Genomic DNA, 19,347 nt, shown 5'->3' with positions numbered 1-19,347 from the left:
AAGATTTCCCCACCCCCCAATCTTCTAAACTTCAGCGAGTACAAGCCCAGAGCCGTCGAATGCCCCTCGTGCATTAACCTTATCATTCCCGGCACCATTCCCGCAGTACTAATCCTTACACATCCTGGTTGACGTTTGCAACACACACACACACACACGGCTGGAGGAACTCGGCATTTGTGGAAAAGAGTAAACAGTTCCGGGCCGAGACCCTTCATCAGGACTGGAAAGGACGGGAGAAGGAGTCAGATTAAGATGGGGGTGGGGAGAGGGGAGGAAGCAGTGTATTTTGGATTTCCAGCATCTGTAGATTTTCTCGTGTTGGTGATACTTGTTAACATCTGACCTTGTCAACACCCGAGCCAAGAACGCTGCCTTTGATGACATGACCAATACCTTCAGCATCTGGGCACGTGCACGTTTAGTGAAGGCAAGATTTCTGGACCACGTATAATTACCCCCTTTCAAAAGCTGTTACACCAGCGACATATCACTAATCGCGAGAAAATGTGTTTGGCCTTTCACATTCAGAAGTCGATGTAGGATTGTGTGGACAAACTGAACAACCGTTGTACAGAGCGAGACACCATAAATAAGTAACCAGCTAATGCACTTGGGAGGTTATAATTGCTCTCCTGGGCCACTAAATGAGAACAAAGATAGTCACGCATACACTTGTGACTTGAATGAGTGCGGAATACGTATCTAAAATGCCGCAGCCGGCTTTAGATAGCAGCGTGTGAGGGAGCTCCGGGCTTTAACCATAATATTTTCCAACAATTTATCATTTGGGTGGGCGGGAAATACACAGTTGGCGCAAGCATCGATTCCAACGGCTGCAAATTAAATTGCTAATTATCATTAAGGATCAATTTGTGTGAAGTGATTTCAAAGCAGCAGGCCAAGGAAGGGTTAAATTGGATTTCTAGCTGTCATAAATGTAGTAGTGAAATATTAAGGGAGAAATTGCACTCGGGGGGGTTGAGCGCCAGTTCCGCAAAGCTCCTCATTACTGGTTAATGAATGATTTGTCAAATCCAGGGACAGTGGTGCGGAGCGGGGCTGTTGCGGAGGTCGGACTCGGAGCTCTGGGAAGCGGGGACTGATGCTCGGCTGGAAATCGCTAGCCTGCTGCCTCTGCCCGCCGTAGGAGCGAGTCGGAGCTCGGTGCGTAGCCAGCCCGCCACTGGATTCCATCCCACTGACCGCTGACCGGCGAGGCGGAGTTGCCAGACGCCTGCGAACTGCGAATAAAAGACTCGCCGGACTATTGCTGAAGCCTGCGAGGGCGATTAATCCGCGACTGTCAATTTGCTGTCGGGGGGCGAGAGAGTGTGTCGCATTGTAGAACAGCCTGCGTAACTCTGGGAGATCCCTGACGGGGCACATTGGCGCGTGGCTTGGTGCCTGTGAGGCCAAAGACTATCATCCTGCCCTGGGCTGTGAGGAAACTTTTGGGAGTCCCTGCCTTGAGTGACCAGACATGAGCCAGTGTAGGAGAGAACAAGAAACCATGGACATATCTGCGACCGTGAGCACAGGGCAGAGCCCCACCACCTTCACAAGGGTCTTTGGACACCAGTGTGAGATCATGCAGGCAGGTCAGTAAGTGCTTTTTAGTTTAACTGAGTGGTGGAGCTGGTGCTGTGTGCATGAGAGAGGGACTGGGGTGATGCGTTGTGATACAACAGGGAAAGTATGATGGTGGTGACAAACCATCCACTCACCCCTTTCCCCTTCTCTTGGTGTCTGAGGGATCTTCCCTTCATTCTCGAAGGTCAATGTTCTTAACCAACAGAATCATAGCAAACTCACAGTGCTGAGAAGAGCAACTTTATCATGTTCGTCAATCTAACCGTACCCTCCAGCACCAGACTGTTAACTGTGCCTGTCACAACTCCAGTAAACCCAAGTGGTGGTTGCCATGGTGAGAGTCTATGCTCCTCAGGGGTACTGAGTTCCCAATCCTCAGGATGAAACTAATCCCCAATTCTGCATAGTTTTGGTCATCCTAACATAGGAAAGATGTTATTAAACTAGAAAGAGGGCAGATAGAATTTAGCAAAATCCTGCTTGGACTTGGAGGGGCCTGAGTTACAAGGAGAGGTTACATCGACTAGGACTTTATTCTCTGGGATGTAGGAGACTGTGAGGTGACCAGATAGAGAGAAACAAGATCATGAGGGGCATGGACAGGGTGAAAGCATGTGACATGGACTATCATGGTCTATCCTTGACTATGATTGTTCTTGGCCAATTCTTCTACAAAAGTGGTTTGCCATTGCCTTCTTCTGGGCAGTGTCTTTACAAGATGCTCTCCAGAGGTTGCCTGCCTGGTGTCAGTGGTTGCATAACCAGGACTTGTGATGGGCACCGGCTGCTCGTATGACCATCCACCACCTGCTTCCGTGGCTTCCTGTGACGCCGATCAGGGGACTAAGCAGGTGCTACACCTTGCCCGAGGGTGATCTGCAGGATAGCAGAGGCAAGGAGTGCCCTGCGCCTCCTTTGGTAGAGACGTATCTCCAGCCTGCCACCAAGAAAGCACATAACCTTTCCACATGAAAGGGAAAGCACGTGGCCTTTTCAATAAGAAGGGGGTGCTAAAAAACCGAGAGGGTTTAAGATCAGAAGTGAGAGAGTTTAAGAACATATAACTGTAGCACACAAACAGGCCCTTCGGCCCACAATGTTGTGCTAATGTTTAAAAAGGACATCCAGGGCAGCTTCTTCACATAGAGGCTGGTGCGTATTTAGAACGAGCTGCCAGAAGTAGTGGTTGGGCTGTGCACATTAGCAACATTTTTAAGTCATCTAGAAATGTGCATAGATGGAAGATGTATCGGGGCTATGGGGCAAATGTGGGCAGTTGGGACTAGCTCGTTGGGCAACATGGTGAGTTGGGCCAAACAGCCCTTTCCCATGCTGCAAGACTCTAATTCTGGCCCTGATGAAATGCACATCTACTGGTTTCTTTCTCCTGTGATGATGGAGATGTTTCTTTGTTATTTAGACTGCAATGTGCCTCACGTCAGCCTGAGACAGCTCCCACCTGGGAATTAGGGAAAGGACAGTTATCTTGTTGTTCAAGTATTTGGCTCTTGTTGCCTCATTGCTCAGAGGATGAAGTCTCCATGTTTATCTTGCCTGGTGAGAGGTGTGAGACTTTAACAAAGCATGTCTAGGCTCTGGTACAGCTTCTATTAACTCCTTTTGTAATATATAGGAGTCCTCAATAAGCTTCCTCTTCTCAGAGAGATTATTTGATCTTGTCCATTCTGATTTGGATGTGAATCTCGGCTTAGACACTATTTTATACCAAACTAGATTACTGCAATGCACTTCTTACTGGTCTCCCAAAGCAATCAATCGGAAAACTTCAGAATGCTGCTGCTAGACATTTAGCTAAAACCAGCATGAGGGAACATATCACTCCCATCTTAACTACTCTGAATTGGCTTCCTGAACCTTTAGAATTGATTTTGAAGTTCTCTAACTTGTTTTTAAAGCTCTTAATAGTCTGGACCAGAGTACATCACGGATTCACTTTCATATTATAATCCTGCTCCAGCTCTCGGGTCTTCTGCCAGTCTCCTAAATTTAAATAATCTCTCTCAAAAGAGAATTAGCAGGTCAACTTTTTTGAACTACACTCCTGAACTGTGGGATTCAAGATGTAAAATTATCAGGGTTGCAGACTCAGTTGACACTAGTAAATGCAAGTTCAAAACCAATTAAACCCTGCATTAAACTAATATCTTTTTGTGTTTTACGTTTATTCAAAAAAATTATTTTAAATTTATGTTTGCGCTTTATCCCGTTGTAAAGCATTTTTGAACTAAGTCGTCTGTATGAAAAGTGCTTTAGAGATAAAGTTATTATTATTTCTGTTTCTCAGTTGATACTCAGAGAGAGAGAGAGATTGGAGTAGGGGGAACAAGTGCAGAATTGATGATCAACAGGATGCTCCCCCCAATTTGTTGCATTTCTGCCAAAGTAGGAGGTCTTGCTATCCTGCCTTCTATGAGTGTAAACCCTCAATGATTCAAAACATAACCTTGGTTTGGACTTCATCTTAATCATTTTCCATTGTGGTAATGGACCTGAGGATATGCTCGTCACACCAACACTAACCTTTAAGAATCACATCTCTGCCAAAGAAGATAAGCCAGCTAAATATTGTAGACATGGAAACTCCATGTACTGTCTGGTGAATGAAGAAGGGATAAACAGATTTAAACAAAAATAACTCAACATGAGGCAGGTGCAGCATTTATAAGTACAACCATGCAAACTCACTTGCGCTGTCTGGGTCTACCTCAATGTTTGATTACAACACTGTCAGTTACCAACTCAAGGGAATTTCTCTAAAAATGTACATATTATATTTAAGCGGATACTCATAAATGTACAAATTGCAGAATATTTGGTGGCGTGTCCATTTGTACCAGGTAGGAGATGACTAAACTCCCCATTCCCCCACTTCTCCTACAAACAGATGGGCAGTTAGTTACCGCTCATGAAACAACCAGCTGTACCTTGCAACAAACCCACCCTATTTGGTGATTTCACACGATGCTTCCTTCTGTCTTTTAATAATCCTTCTTTTGCATCCAAATGTGAGCAGTTTTTGATGCGGCAAGTATTCCCTAACCAGTTCTCGCAATCTGTTCTACAGATTACATTGCCTTCCTGGGCTGTTCTTGGGGTCAATAAAGTGAAAATCCCAGAGCTGTTCTTGGAATGTTACAGATTGGTGTCCTGTACATTGGAAACGTGGTCTTGGAGTTTCATCTTCAACTTTTAAGGGAGTTCTATCCTTAAATGCATTTGATAGCTCAGGACCTGTATTCACTGGAGATTAGAAAAAACAGAGTGGGATCTCATAGAACATAGAACATAGAATAGTACAGCACAGTACAGGCCCTTCGGCCCACATTGTTGTGCTGACCCTCAAACCCTGCCTCCCATATAACCCCCCACCTGAAATTCCTCCATATACCTGTCTAGTAGTTTCTTAAATCTCATTGAAACCTACAGAATATTGAAACGCCCAAACAGAGTGGATGTGGGAGTCTAGGACTACAGGGCACAGCCTCGGAATACAAAGATGTTCCTTTTGAACAGAGATAAGCAGGGATTTCTTCAGCCAGAGGGTAGTGAATCTGTGGAATTCATTGACACAGATGGCTCCAGAAGCCAAGACAGTGGGTATATTTAAAGCAGAGGTTGATAGGTTCTTGATTAGTAAGGGTGTCAAAGGTTATGGGGAAAGGCATAACCTTTGACATAGGATGGATAATAAATCAACTGGGATGGACTAGCAGAGCAGATGCAATGGGCTGATTGGCCTTATTCTGCTCCTATGTCTTATGATCTTACAGGAGGAGACCCTGTAGCAGGGTAGAATCAACCCAGTGTGAATGCAGCCCAAGAAGAAAATGGCAGTGCAGATGAAGATGTTAGAGTATATGGATCGGAGTTCTGTGCAGGATCTGAAGGAGGAGCACTGGCATAGCCCAGGAACCCCTTTCCAGTTTTGTTTATCAAGTGGGCAGAAAAGAAATTGGCAATACTGGATGTTAATTGTTTACAGTTAGTTTTAAAAAGAACATGAAAATGCCTTGTGAATTCTTTGTGGGCTCCATTTCGCACCCATCCCCGCACCACACCAGTCATAGTGGGTGGGCACTTTGGACAAGTTGAGTTTGCAGCCAGTGTGAGATGCACTGTCCTGTGGACTTCATATAAAGGTTTAATAAAATCGTGCTTGGAAGAACATAGAGCAGCAGGAAACAGAAAGGCCTCTAATGTCTGTCCTGACAATGATGCAACTTAAACAGCTCGCCCTCCTGCTTGTTGTCTATACTGTATCTCTCAATTCCCTGCCTGTTCATGTCTCTGTTTACATGTTTCGTAATGAGGATTGACGGTTTACCCAGAGCATTAAATACACCATTGCGAACTGTTTGTTGTTTCACTTTGAACAATATCTGTGATTCTGTAGAGAATATTTAATTGACCTTTCCCCAAACTTTCCCTTCCAAACACTGGTGTTTACCTACTATCAATAAAGAACTAGCTGCCACAGTGTACAAGAACATGGTTTAATTAGTAACCACATTCTGCCTCTACCTGCCAATTCTCCCTCATTGTCAAGATGGACTTTTGTTTTAAGAACATAAGAACATAAGAAATAGGAGCCGGAGTTGGCCATCTGGCCCGTTGAGCCTGCCCTGCCATTCAATAAGATCATGGGTGATACAGCTATGGACTCATCTTCACCTACCTGCCTTTTCCCCATAACCCTTAATTCCCCAACTATGCAAAAATCCATCCAACCTTGCCTTAAATATATTTACCGAGGTAGCCTCCACTGCTTTATTGGGCAGAGAATTCCGCAGGTTCACCACTCTCTGGAAAAAGCAGTTCCTCCTCATCTCCATCCTAAATCTACACCCCCAAATTTTGAGGTTATGTCCCCTTAGTTCTAGTCTCGCCTACCAGTGGAAACAACTTTCCTTCCTCAATCTTGTCTATCCCTTTTATAATTTTATATGTTTCTATAACACCTTCTCTCATTCTTTTGAATTTCAGCAAGTACTGTCCCAGGCAACTCAATCGTTCCTCATAATTTAACCCCCTCATCTCTGGAATCAACATGGTGAGCCTCCTCTGCACCGCCTCCAAAGCCAGTATATCCTTATTCAAGTAAGGAGACCAGAACTGCATGCAATACTCCAGGTGCGGCCTCACCAGTACCCTGTACAGTTGCAGCATAACTTCCCTGCTCTTAAATTCAATCCCTCTAGCAAAGAAGGCCAAAATTCCATTTGCCTTCTTGATACCTGCAAACTTTTGTGATTCATGCGCAAGCACTCCCAAGTCCCTCTGCACAGCAGCATGCTGCAATTTTTTCTACCATTTAAATAATAATTTGCTCTTTCATTATTCCTTCCAAGGTGGATGATCTTGCATTTACCAACATTGCACTTCATCTGCCAGACCCTTGCCCACTCACTTAACCTATCTATATCTCTCTGCAGACTCTCTGTATCTTCTGCACAATTTGCTTTTCCACTCAGTTTAGTGTCATCAGCAAACTTAGATACACTACACTCTGTCCCCTCTTCCAGATCGCTAATGTATATCGTGAACATTTGCAGGCCCAGCACTGACCCCTGCAGTAAATCACTCAGCACTAATTGCCAACCAGAGTAACACCCATGTATCCCAACTCTCTGCTTTCTGTTAGTTAACCAATCTCCTCTCCATGCTAATACATCACCCCCAACCCTATACATTCTTATCTTGTGGATAAATCTTATATGCAGCACCTTCTGGAAATCCAAGTAAGTAACATCCATCTGTTCCTCTCTATCCACTGCGCTCGTTATATCCTCAAAGAGCTCCAGCAAGTTTGTCAAACAGGACCTGCCTTTGCTGAATCCATGCTGCGTCTGCCTGATGGATCCATTTCTTTCCAGATGCCTCACTATTTCTTCTGTAATGATTGCTTCAAGCATTTTCCCAACGACAAATGTTAAACTAACTGGTCTACAGTTACCTGCCTTTTGCCTACCTCCTTTTTTGAACAATAGCATGACACTCGCCATCTTCCAATCCACTGGGACCTGTCCAGAGTCCGGAGAATTTTGGTAAATTATCACCAAAGCCTCTACTATAACTTCTGCCATTTCCTTCATTACCCCGGGATGCATTCCATCAAGACCAGGGGACTTATCTATCTTCAGGCCCACAAGTTTGCTCAGCACTACCTCTTTAGTGATAGCTATGTATCGAGGAACTCACCTCCCATCTCATCCATAACATCTCTCTTTGGCATGTTAGATGCGTCCTTCACCGTGAAGACCGACACAAAATAGTCAACAAAGCCTTGGCCATTTCCTCATTTTCCAATATCAATTCCCCCTTCTTGTACTCCAAGGAACCTACATTCACTTTAGTCACTCTTTTCTGCTTCATATAATTATACGAACTTTTACTTTCCGTTTTTATATTTTGTGCTCGTTTATTTTCATAATCTAACTTCCCTTTCTTTATTGCTCACTTAGTGGTACTTTGTTGCTTTTTAAATTTATGGTGATGATTATGAAGACACGTAGTCCTCTTTTATTGTCATTTGGTAATGCATGCATTAAGAAATGATACATTATTTCCTCCGGTGTGATATCACAAAACACAGGACAGACCAAGACTGAAAAAACTAACAAAACCACATAATTATAACATATAGTTACAAACAGTTAACAATACCATAACTTGATGAAGAAGTCCATGAGCACAGTAAAGTTCAAGGTTTCTCAAATGTCCCACATCTCACGCAGACAGGAGAAGGAAGAAAAACTCTCCCTGCCATGCCGACCACAGTCCGACTCTGAGTCATCCGAAAACTTCGAGCTCTGATCAGCTCCCCAACACCGAGTACTGAGCACCATCTCTGTCCGAATGATTCGACCTCCTTCTCAGTTGGCAAAAGCAGGCAAGGCCGGGGATTTTGAGGCCTACCCTCTGAAAGATTCCCGACCACACAGTAATGACAGCGGCAAACGGGCGTTTCAGAAATTTCTCCAGATGTTCCTGTGTGCTTTCACGTCCATTTTCCATCAAATCAGAATTGTCCATGGCCCCTGTTTAACAGATACAATATTTTTTCACCGGAGGGCTGCGCACACACCCTCCAGTGAATTTTTCCCAATCTTCCAGTTTCCCACTATTCATGGCAACTTTGTATGCACCAGCTTTTAGTTTGATGCCTTCTTTTATTTCCTTAGTTATCCAAGGCTGGCTCTCCCCACCCTTACTGTCCTTGGTTTTAACTGGAATATACTTTCGTTCAACACCGTGAAAAATCTCTTTAGAAGTCTTCCACTGTTCCTCAACCGTCCCACCATATCAATTATGTTCCCAGTCTACACTAGCCAAATACTCCCTCATCCCATTGTAATCTCCATTGTTTAGGCATAATACACTGGTTGTAGATTGAACTATTGCACCCTTCATTTGAAATTCAAACAGACTGTGATCGCCCTTCCCAAGAGGATCCCTAACTACAAGATGGCTGGCTGGTGGCGCAGTGGCATCAGCGCCTGACTTCGGAGTGAAGGCTCCCGAGTTTGAATCCAAGTCGGGCCACCGCCCGAGCACGTTTTCCATCCGTGCCAGGTTGAGCGTCGAGCTAGCCACTCGGCCTCGTAAAAAACAAGGGTCGAGTCAGGAACGTTCATATCGTGACCCGGTTAATCCGAAAGGAGACCAATCCTGACACTACGCGCCAGACAAGAATAGCTGACTGTCTGGTGCGACACGCTAGGAAGGAACTACAAGATTACTAATTTTACCTGTCTCAGTGCACAGGACCAGATCTAAGATAGCATGTTCCCTTGTAGGTTCGGTAACATGCTGTTCAAGAAAGCAATCATGGATGCATTCTATGAAGTCCTCCTCAAGACTGCTTCGACAGACTTGATTCACCCAATCTATGTGCAAGTTAAAGTTCCCCATGATAACTGCTGTTCCATTCTTACATGCTTCAGATATTTCTCTGTTTATTGCCTGTGCCACTGTAATGTTATTGTTCGGTGGCCCATAGACAACTCCCACCAGTGATGTTTTTTCCCGTTACTATTCCTAATCTCTACCCAGATGGATTCAACATTTTGCTTCTTAGATCTTATATCATCTCTCACTATTGCCCTGATCTCATCTTTAATTAAGAGTGCTACCCCACCTCCCCTACCTCCCTGCCTATCCTTCTGTATTACCTGATATCCTTGGATATTTAATTCCCAATCCTCTCCATCCTGCAACCACGTCTCTGTAATGGCCACTAAATCATATCTCTTTGTACTGATTTGAGCCACAAGTTCACTGACCTTGTTTCAAATACTATGTGCGTTCAAATAAAGTGCCCTTACACACATTGTGCTTTTAAAACCTTGAAATCTATTACTCTTTTCCACTTGATTTTTCTTCATTCCACTCTTACTTTTCTCTTTCTTTCTCTTTTGTTTTCCTTCATCTTTATCCACACTTTTCTTTTTTACTTTATCCATACTTCTCCAATCTGTTAAACCCACCCCCCTACTACTTAGTTTTAAGTCCTGTCCACAGCCCTAATTATATGATTCGCTGGGATCCAGGTCCCATCACGGTTCAGGTGGAGCCCATCCCATTGGTACAGCTCCCTTCTTCCCCAATACTGGTGCCAATTATGTTCCAATTATGTTCTTTCTTGTAGAATTCAGAATCAGGTTTAATACCACCAGCATATGTTGTGAAATTTGCTGTTTTTACAGCTGCAGTACCATGAAATGCATAATAAGAAAGGAAATTATATTAAGTATACATTAAATTAACTAAGTAGTGTGAAACGAAGTAGAAATAAATAAGTAGTGAGGTAGTGTTCATGGGTTCCATGTCCATTTCGGAATTGGTTGGCAGAGGGCAAGGAGCTGTTCCTGAATCGCTGAGTATGTGCCTTCAGGCTTCTGTACCTCCTACCTGATGGTAACAGTGAGAAGAGGGTGATGGGGTCCTTAATGATGGACGCTGCCTTTTTGTGAGTTTCTTTGGTAACATATCGAATCTTCCCAAAAAATGAAATATAGCCACTGTTATGCATTCTTTGCAGCTGCATTGATATGTAGGGACTGATCCTTAGAGATCTGGAGCTTTTCGATCAGAGCTGTAGGAATGATTGTGGTCAGTGCTGAGTTGTAGTCAATAAACAGCATCCTGACATAGGTATTTGTATTGTCCAGGTGGTCCAGGCCACATGAAGAGCCAATGAGATCGCACCTGCTGTAGACCTATTGTGGCAATAGGCAAATTGTAGTGGGTCCAGGTCCCTGCTAAGTCAGGAGTTGATTCTAGTCATAACCAACCTCTCAAAGCACTTCATCATGTGAGTGCTACTGGATGATAGTCATTAAGGCAGCTCATCTTGCTCTTTTTGGGCACTGATATGCCTGTTGCCCCTTCGAAGCAGATGGGAACTTTCAACTGTGGCAATGAGAGACTGGAAATGTCTTTGAATGCCCCTGCCAGTTGGTTGGCACAGGTTTTCAGAGCCCTGCCAGGTACACCATTTGGAGCCTGTTGCCTTGTGAGGATTCGCCCTCTTGAAAGACTGTCTGATGTCAGCCTCCAAGACGGAGATCGTACCGTCACCAGGTGTTGCAGGGATCCACATAGCTGGAGTTTTATTCTCCCTTTCAAAGCAAGCATAAAAAGACATTGAGCTCATCTGGTAGTGAAGAACCTCTGCTATTTATGATGTTATGTTTCGCTTAGTAGGAAGTAATGGCCTGTAAACCCTGCTGGAGTTGATGTGCATCCGATTCCACCTCCAACCTCATTCAGAATTGTTCCCATTTATTCCCCTCCGTAGATGCTGCCTGACCTGCTGAGTTCGTCCAACTTTTTGTCTGGATTTTTAGCATCTGCAGAATCTCTTGTGTTTATGGCGTTAGAGTCGGGAGTGGCATCTTTCAGGTGCAGCATTAAGGCAAGTTGCCATTTCAGATGTTGGGGGGTTTTCTTTAGTGACCACCTGCCCCAATCAACATTGCAGGAACAAGCATCAATTTGCTTCTCCCATTGTTGTGATGATGGTTGAGGGAACTTGCTGTGGGCACATTAGATGCGTGTTTCCGTAATAGTGACTACACTTTAAATTTTTAACATTTTAAAATGTTAAAAATTTAAAAATACATCAATTCTAAATATTTTGTGGCTTGAGAAGCTTTTTTGAGATCTCTGAAAAGTAACTTAAAAATATGCAGTCCGCATGATTCTTGTTTAATTGCACGTAACTCTTCCACTTGTCATCCACCAGTCCTTGAGCCATTTCTCATCAGAGGATCAGAAATGGTGAGGGTCAGTAACTTTAAACTCCTTGGTGTTATCATTTCAGAGGATCTGTCCTGGGACCAGCATGTACGTGCCATTACAAAGAAGGCAAGCACACCGTTATTTTCTTACAAGTTTATACAGATTTGGCATGTCATCCATAATTTTGACAAACTTCTATTGACGCACAGTGGAGAGTATCCTGACTGGTTGCACCATGGGCTTGTGTGGAAACTCAAATGCCAATGAACAGAAAAGCATACAGAAAGTAGTGGATGCAGCTCAGTTCATCACAGGAAAAACCTTCCTCACAATTGAACACATTTACAAGGAGCGTTGCCACAGGAACGCAGCAAACATTATCGTGCCGCCTCACCATCCAGACCATACTCTCTTCTTGCTGTTGCCTTTGGGAATGAGGTGGGGGAGCTCTAGATCCCACACCACTAGGTTCAGGATTTACTACCCTTCAACTATCAGGGTCCTGAACCAGTGTGGATAACTTCACTCATCTTAATACTGAACTGATTCCATAACCTATGGCTCACTTTCAAGGACTCTGCTGCTCATATTCTCAATGTTATTTATTACTTAGATATACTATTATTATTATTATTATCATCATCAGGTTTTCTTTGTATTTGCACATTGGTTGTTTGTCCATCTTTGTGTGTAGTTTTTCACTGGTTCTATTCTTTGTACCTACTGTGAAGGCCCACAAAAAAATGAATCTCAGAGTAGCAACGCACAACAAAATGCTGGAGGAACTCAGCAGGTCATGCAACACCTATGAAAATGAATAAACAGTCAACATTTTGAGGCAAGCCCTTTCACTAGGGCTGGAAAGAAAGGGGGAAAAGCCAGAATAAAACGATGGTGGATGGAGAAGGAGGACAAGGTAGAAGGTGATAGGAGGGAAAGGTAAAGATGTGGAAAAGAAAGAACCTAATAGGAGAGGAGAGTGAACCATGGGAGAAAGGGAAGAAATAGCAGAGGAAAAGAGGTGTAAGAGGCCAGAGTGGGGAATAAAAGAAGAGAGAAGGAGAAGAGGAATAAATGATCCCCACAGATTTGCAGGTGAAGTGTTGCCTCATCTAGAAGGACAATTTGGGGCCCTGAATGAAAGTGAGGGAGCAGGTCAATGGACTAGTGTAGCTTTCCTTTTGCTTGTAGGGATATGTGCTTGGAAGGAGATTAGTGGGGAGCGACGAATGGATAAGGGAATCGTAGAGGGAGTGATCCCTGAGGAGAATGGGAGAAGGGAAATATGCATTTGGAAGTAGGATCCCATTGAAGATGGCAGAAGGATCCCTTAGAAGATGGAATGATATGTTGGATGTGGAGACTCATGGGGTGATAGGTGAGGACAAGAGGAACTTTAACCCTGTTAAGGCGGCGAGAAGATGGGATGAGCACAGAGTGGCATATGTGTACGTTCATAATTTACTTTGAACTCTGAATATTTGGTAAGTTCCAGCTCCTGGGGTCCTCGTGTTTTTCATTGGTTTGCATTCCTTAGTGCTTTATTTATTAGCTATTTATTGCACTCAATTTAGACTGATATTTCAAGTAACCCACACTCTCTTTTCTAATGTGTAGGCTTAAGCAGAGAGTGGTGGCAGGTTTGGGGGTGTTGGAATTGGGGGAAGTGTCAGAAGGCTTTTCACCTCCCTCGTTCACCAGTGGTTGGCATAGCAGAAGATGGTCCAAGGCATTCGTGTGCACAATGCGTTCAGAGCCAACTTCACCATAGCAATGCATGTCAAGGATAACAGATCATGATAGTCATTGCTAATTAATCCTATTTATCTACCACTAACTAATCTGATAGAATTGCTTGTTTAGGATGGTGCTGAATAATGGTAGCTCGGATTGAGGTGCTTTATGCTGCGATGTTCGTCGAGCTTGGCAACTGGCTTGCAGACGTTTCATCACCAGTTGAGATGACATTCTTAGTCTGCAGTTGGTGCTTCTCTCTGGGAGTGCTTGCATTTGTATAAACCCCTGTTCACTTGCCTCGGTCCTGATTGGCTACCCCTTCAGTTGACCTTGAGAGCCCTAAGAGCCAAAGAAATGCAAGTCAATAGAATTCAAAGGTCAACTGAAGGGGTAGCCAATCAGGACTGAGGCAAGCAAACAGGGGCCCAGAGAGACATACCAACAATTGCACACAGAGCATGTCACCTTGACTGGTGATGAAACGTCTGCAAACTTCACTAATTGCCAAGCTTGGCGAACACCACAACATTAGAATTGTTTGTCTTGCTGAGGAGTGAGATTGAATCTGTGTACTTCCATTGTTATGCTCTTTGCACTTGATATAGTTTATTATAGTTTTGCTACTAAGCTAGGATGGACAGGGCTGGTAACTAGGAACATCAAAATGGTGGCCTTCAAATTACAACATACAAATGCGTCAAGATTCTGTAACTATTGCCAACACATCTGCCTTTCACTCTAAGACACCTTTGCTTTACTGCCACCGGGCCTATCTCTCTATGTATTTATTACCACAAGGACAGAATGTTTAATCTCTTCTCTTTGCTTACATTGCTTAATCTCTTTATTTGCTTACGTGTTGACGTGTGGCCAAGTGGTTAAGACGTTCGTCTAGCGATCTGAAGGTCGCTAGTTCGAGCCTTGGCTGAAACAGCGCGTGTGTCCTTGAGCAAGGCACTTAACCACACACTCTCTGCGACGGCACCAGTGCCAAGCTGTATGGGTCCTAATGCCCTTCCCTTGGACAACATCGGTGGCGTGGAGAGGGGAGACTTGTGGCATGGGCACCTTCCAAGGCGCAAATCCATGGTCTCATGAGACTAACAGATGCCTATATTTGCTTACCCACTTCATAAGTGGCTCATCATCCTGAGCTCCTGGATCCTGTTGTCGATCTTCCCTTGATTCTGAGCCACCTGGACTATTGGCCAGCTGACATGCCCCCAGCGTCAAGCCATGTTGGGCTTCTTCTAGACGGAGTTAAGAAGCAGACTGATGTCTACCCAGGAGGATGCATAACTCTGCTGGGAAACTTCCATGGAAGTGTGAACATGTGATTTTCAATCCCAGGAGGTTACCCCTGGTGTTTGGTCAGGTGCCATTTCTGTACTGAACTTTACCTCCTATCCCAAGCAACAAATATCAGCTTTATACTTTCTGATGAGATGAATGTACAAATCAATGAAAGACCATATCAGAATAAAAAGATTTGGAAAAGTAAGGTTTAAACAAAAAAAAACTGAAAATTCTGCTTTAATGGCAAATCTCTAAGTAAATTTATTGTGCAATGTCATTATCTTTCACCATCCACACTAGCTTTAGTGAAGTGAAGAAAAAAAAGTCACATTGTTGGAACAGTAAGTACAACCAAAATAAAGCAATTCATTATCTTGAATGCCGCAACCCACAATTGAGTCACAGCTTTAGAAGAATGAGGCTCCATTCTCAGTACTTTATTTATCTTGCTCATTGTGGAATGGTGTCCAAGATAAACCAGACTAAAAGGAAGAAACTGGTGTAGAACTTTTGGGGAGGGTTTACACCAAGCTGGGAGGGTTGGGAACTGGAGAAATAGGGCTGAGTATGGGGGCAGATGGTATACAAGGCAGTGTAGTACGTAGTGAGAATTTGAGCAAGGACAGGCAGATAACAGGGCAAAATTGCAGTCAATGGGATGAGTTGATGTGTAACATGGTGGTACAATTGGAAAGGGTGATGAATACAGAAATGAAGGTATTATATTTGAATGCCCACTGAATATAGAATAAGATAGAGGATCTTGTAGTGCAGTTTGAGATTGACAGGTATGATGTTGTGGTCATCACTGAGTTGAGACAGAAAGATGATCATAGCTGGGAGCTACATCCTTTATTGAAAGAACAGACTGGTAAGCAGAGGGGGTGGGTAGCTCTGGTGGTTAAAAAAAATATGAAATCAAATCCTTAGAAGAAAGTGGCGTGGGATTGGAAGATGTAGAATCTTTGTGGGTAGAGTTAAGAAAATACAAGCGTAAAAAGACCCTGGTGGGAATTATAAACAGGCCCTCAAATGGTAGCCAGGATGTGGAAAATAAAGTTCAAAAAGGCATTTAATAAAGGCAATGTTATGACAGTTATGGTGGATTTCAATATGCAGGTAGATTGGAAAAAGCAAGTTGGTGGTGGATTCCAAGAGAAGGAATTTGTAGAATTCCTATGAGTTGAATTTTCAGAACAGCTTGTGGTTTCCCCATAAGGGAAAGATAATTCTGGACTGGGTGTTGTGTAATGCAGCAGATGTGATTAGGGAGCCTAAGGCAAAGGAACGCTATAGGAGACAGTGATCAAAATATGATAGAATTCACCCAGCACTTTGAGAGGGAGAAGAAAAAGTCAGATGTATCAGTATTGCAGTGAATAAGATGGCACGTTCAAATGCAGCGGCTTCTACGGGGTCAACCAAAGGTGTTATTGTCCTTTTTAAACATACTTTTTAATGGTCGCAAGACCTTCCCGGACATTAAGAACTTAAAGTACTGCCCATCACTGAGTTGTTTGTTGGTGGTGAGAGAGACTGAAAGAGCTGGAACTTGGTGCAGATCCTGCGTCAGAGAGGTGTCGGTAGGTGAAGCAGGCATGAAGTCTAACAGCGATCGACTACCTTCGTCACTTTTCTTGTGATCACAGGAGCCTGTTGGACATTGTTAATATGGAACGCTCTAAGTCCGATTCACTGATTTATTGGCGGACGACAGGGACGGATAGGAGGGTAGCTGCGTGGCCTCATTCGTAGTGAGGACTAGACCCCAACCCACAGTGCCGCTGGTTTTTCAGCTGACCGTGAGAGAGATGTCAGTTGGTGCGCTCCGCCAGAGGCAATGTGATGCAGCATCCAAGCCGGAGTCAATACTGCCTCCTTGTGTTCAATCGGCAGATTTCTGCAACATTCATCGACTCAGGGTCTTGGACTATATTTTTTGTGTTATTTTATTTTACTGATATTTTATATGTGCTTGCTATCTTGTATGTGCTTCATGCTGTGAGTGACTGTCAGTACTGCGTTTTGCACCTTGACAGCAGAGTAATGTTGTTTCGTTTGGCTGTACTCATGGATGTTTATGTATAGTTGAATGACAATTAAACTTGAACTATCAACTTACAAAGGCATGAGAGAGAAGCTGGCCAACATTGATTAAAAGGAACACGAGCAGGGGTGATGGCAAAACAGCAATGGCTGGAGGTTCTGGAAGCAAATCAGAAGCCGCAGCACAGATACATGACAAAAATGAAGAGTTATTCTAGAGAGAGGATGAGGCATCAGTGGCTGTCAAGGGAAGACAGCATAAAAGCAAAACAAAGGTTGTGTTATTATGTGTGTACATAATAAAGAACTTCAGTTCCCAGGGGGCAATGCGGGGATTCACCCTGGAACTGGAAATGACATGGTGACCTAGTCGCACGTGCTCAGTGCTGAACAGTGTTCTGTAAATAAAATGTTTTAGCATTAAACCCACGCCAGCTTTGTCTTTATTAAGAATAACATGGCCTCAGAAATCGGTGGGAGGTAAATGAATACCACGAGCGACTGAGAAAGAGACGCTAGTTCCAACGATAAAAAAGACAGCCAGTGAGGCAGACAGAGCACATGGTGTCCTGAAATCTGTACAGTTTACTGGAATTGCTTCAAACAGCGTTTCAATATACAGGTTTCCCCCGCCATCCGAAGGTAGAGCGTTCTTATGAAACAGTTCGTAAGCTGAAATGTTGTAAAGCGAAGAAGCAATTACCATTTATTTATATGGGAAAATTTTGTGAGCGTTCACAGACCCAAAAATAACCTACCAAATCATGCCAAGTAGCACATAAAACCTAAAATAACAGTAACATATAGTAAAAGCAGGAATGATATGATAAACACCCAGCCTATATACAGTAGAAATACTTTTCCACAATCATTACTGCACTGTTCTCCGTAGCGAAAATCTCACACAAGCGCCATCGGCAGAAAATCTCATGCAAGCGCTGTTGGCAAAAACACGGCGCAAGCGCTCTCCAGTAACCTTTAAGCTATGAAACTGCCAAATCATACCAAATAACACGTAAAAGTACACAGCCTATATAAAGTAGAAATAATGTACATACAGTGCAGTATCACTTACCGGAATTGGGACAACGCCGAGCACACTGATGGTGGTGTTTTAGACTGAGCCGTCGCAGGTTGGGGTGGTGCAATGGCCCCCACCCTCCAGGCTGCCGACCGATATATAGCCGCGAAGCATGCAGGGGTGCAGCGGTAACCGGGAGGCACATAGCACATCTTTAAGAAAAAAGCCGAAATAAACATGCTAATTAATTACGTGTTGGGCGACACCTAATTAATTAGCATGTTTATTTCGGCTTTTTTCTTAAAGATGTTCTGTACGTCTCCTGGCTACTGCTGCATTCTCCGCGAATCGGTATCTGTCCGCGGCCTGGGTGCTGGGGTGGTGGGACACTGGGGTGTCATCTCATCATCGTTTCCATTAGAGCAGGCAGCTCATCTTCTCCTATGACTGCCCACCTCGATGTCGAAGGTTGAGGTTCGTCGTCTGCTATGGCTGATGTGGAAGGCTTGTTTGACTGTTGAGCCTCGTGCATTTTTCTATCATACAGTTCTTTGTAAGGACTCAAACCATCTTGCAAATATCCCCTAAACCAGTGTACCCTTTCAAAATTAAAGTCGTACTTTATCATTGCGGCGAAAATCTCACGCAGTTGCTTCACGTTCAGTTCGCTACTGTATTCGGTTTCGATTGTTATCCCTTCTTCTTCCAATTGCATCAGCTCTTCATCTATCAGTTCTTGGTCATGGGATGCCAAAACCTCTTCAACGTGATTTTTTCGCGTGCTGATTTTTTATCGCGCGCTGCTTTTTTTCGTAACACTGAAAACACCTTCTGAAAGCGAAAACAGGGAACTAATGTAGGTCTTTCGTAACAGTGAGGTTTCGTAAAGTGAACGTTCGAAAAGCGGGGACACCTGTATGTCTAACGGCTAGCAGAGCAGGAAGGGCTGTTGAACAGTTGAAAGCTTCTATTTTTCTGCACGTAATTGGTGAAGATGCTTTGAACATCTATAATAGCTTACAAATTGATGAGACAGACTTACATTGGACACTCTGATGACAAAATTTGAGGAGCATTTTGTCCCAAGTAAAAAATCACCTTTGAGAGATACGTTCTTTTCCTGTGAAGAGAAACAACGGTTAGCTTTGACCAATGCTTAACTGAGCTTTACATACTGAGTAAGTCCTGTGAGTTTGGAGATTTGAGAAACCCGCTAAATAAAGACAGAATAGTTTGCGGAATCCTAGATAATGGGCTCAAAGAAAGATTGTGCTGTGAAAAAGACTTGGTGCTAGAAAAGGCTGTGGTTATGTGTAGGGTAGTAGAGACCACACAAGCACAAGCTAAGGAGCTGCACAGGGCAGACACAATGGTGCACACTGTGAAAACAG

The 19,347-nt window shown here is 43.7% G+C and overlaps 1 protein-coding gene across 2 annotated transcripts in view; it reads left to right on the top strand.

Annotated features, from left to right (window-relative positions):
* Window positions 1-1,060: 1,060 nt before the first annotated feature.
* The window catches only part of LOC134337820 (kazrin-like), a 719,044-nt gene continuing 700,757 nt past the window's right edge, over window positions 1,061-19,347 (top strand). For both annotated transcript variants that reach the window (XM_063033089.1, XM_063033088.1), the window contains exon 1: window positions 1,061-1,601. In XM_063033089.1, the coding sequence (XP_062889159.1) occupies window positions 1,484-1,601 (118 nt within the window). In that variant the 5' untranslated portion in view covers window positions 1,061-1,483. The remainder of the gene's footprint in view (window positions 1,602-19,347) is intronic.

The sequence above is a fragment of the Mobula hypostoma genome, chromosome 25 (genome assembly GCF_963921235.1).
Source record: "Mobula hypostoma chromosome 25, sMobHyp1.1, whole genome shotgun sequence".
Taxonomy (NCBI): domain Eukaryota; kingdom Metazoa; phylum Chordata; class Chondrichthyes; order Myliobatiformes; family Myliobatidae; genus Mobula; species Mobula hypostoma.
The sequence above is the reverse complement of the archived record's forward strand: the minus strand, read 5'-3'. Positions and strand labels throughout refer to the sequence as shown.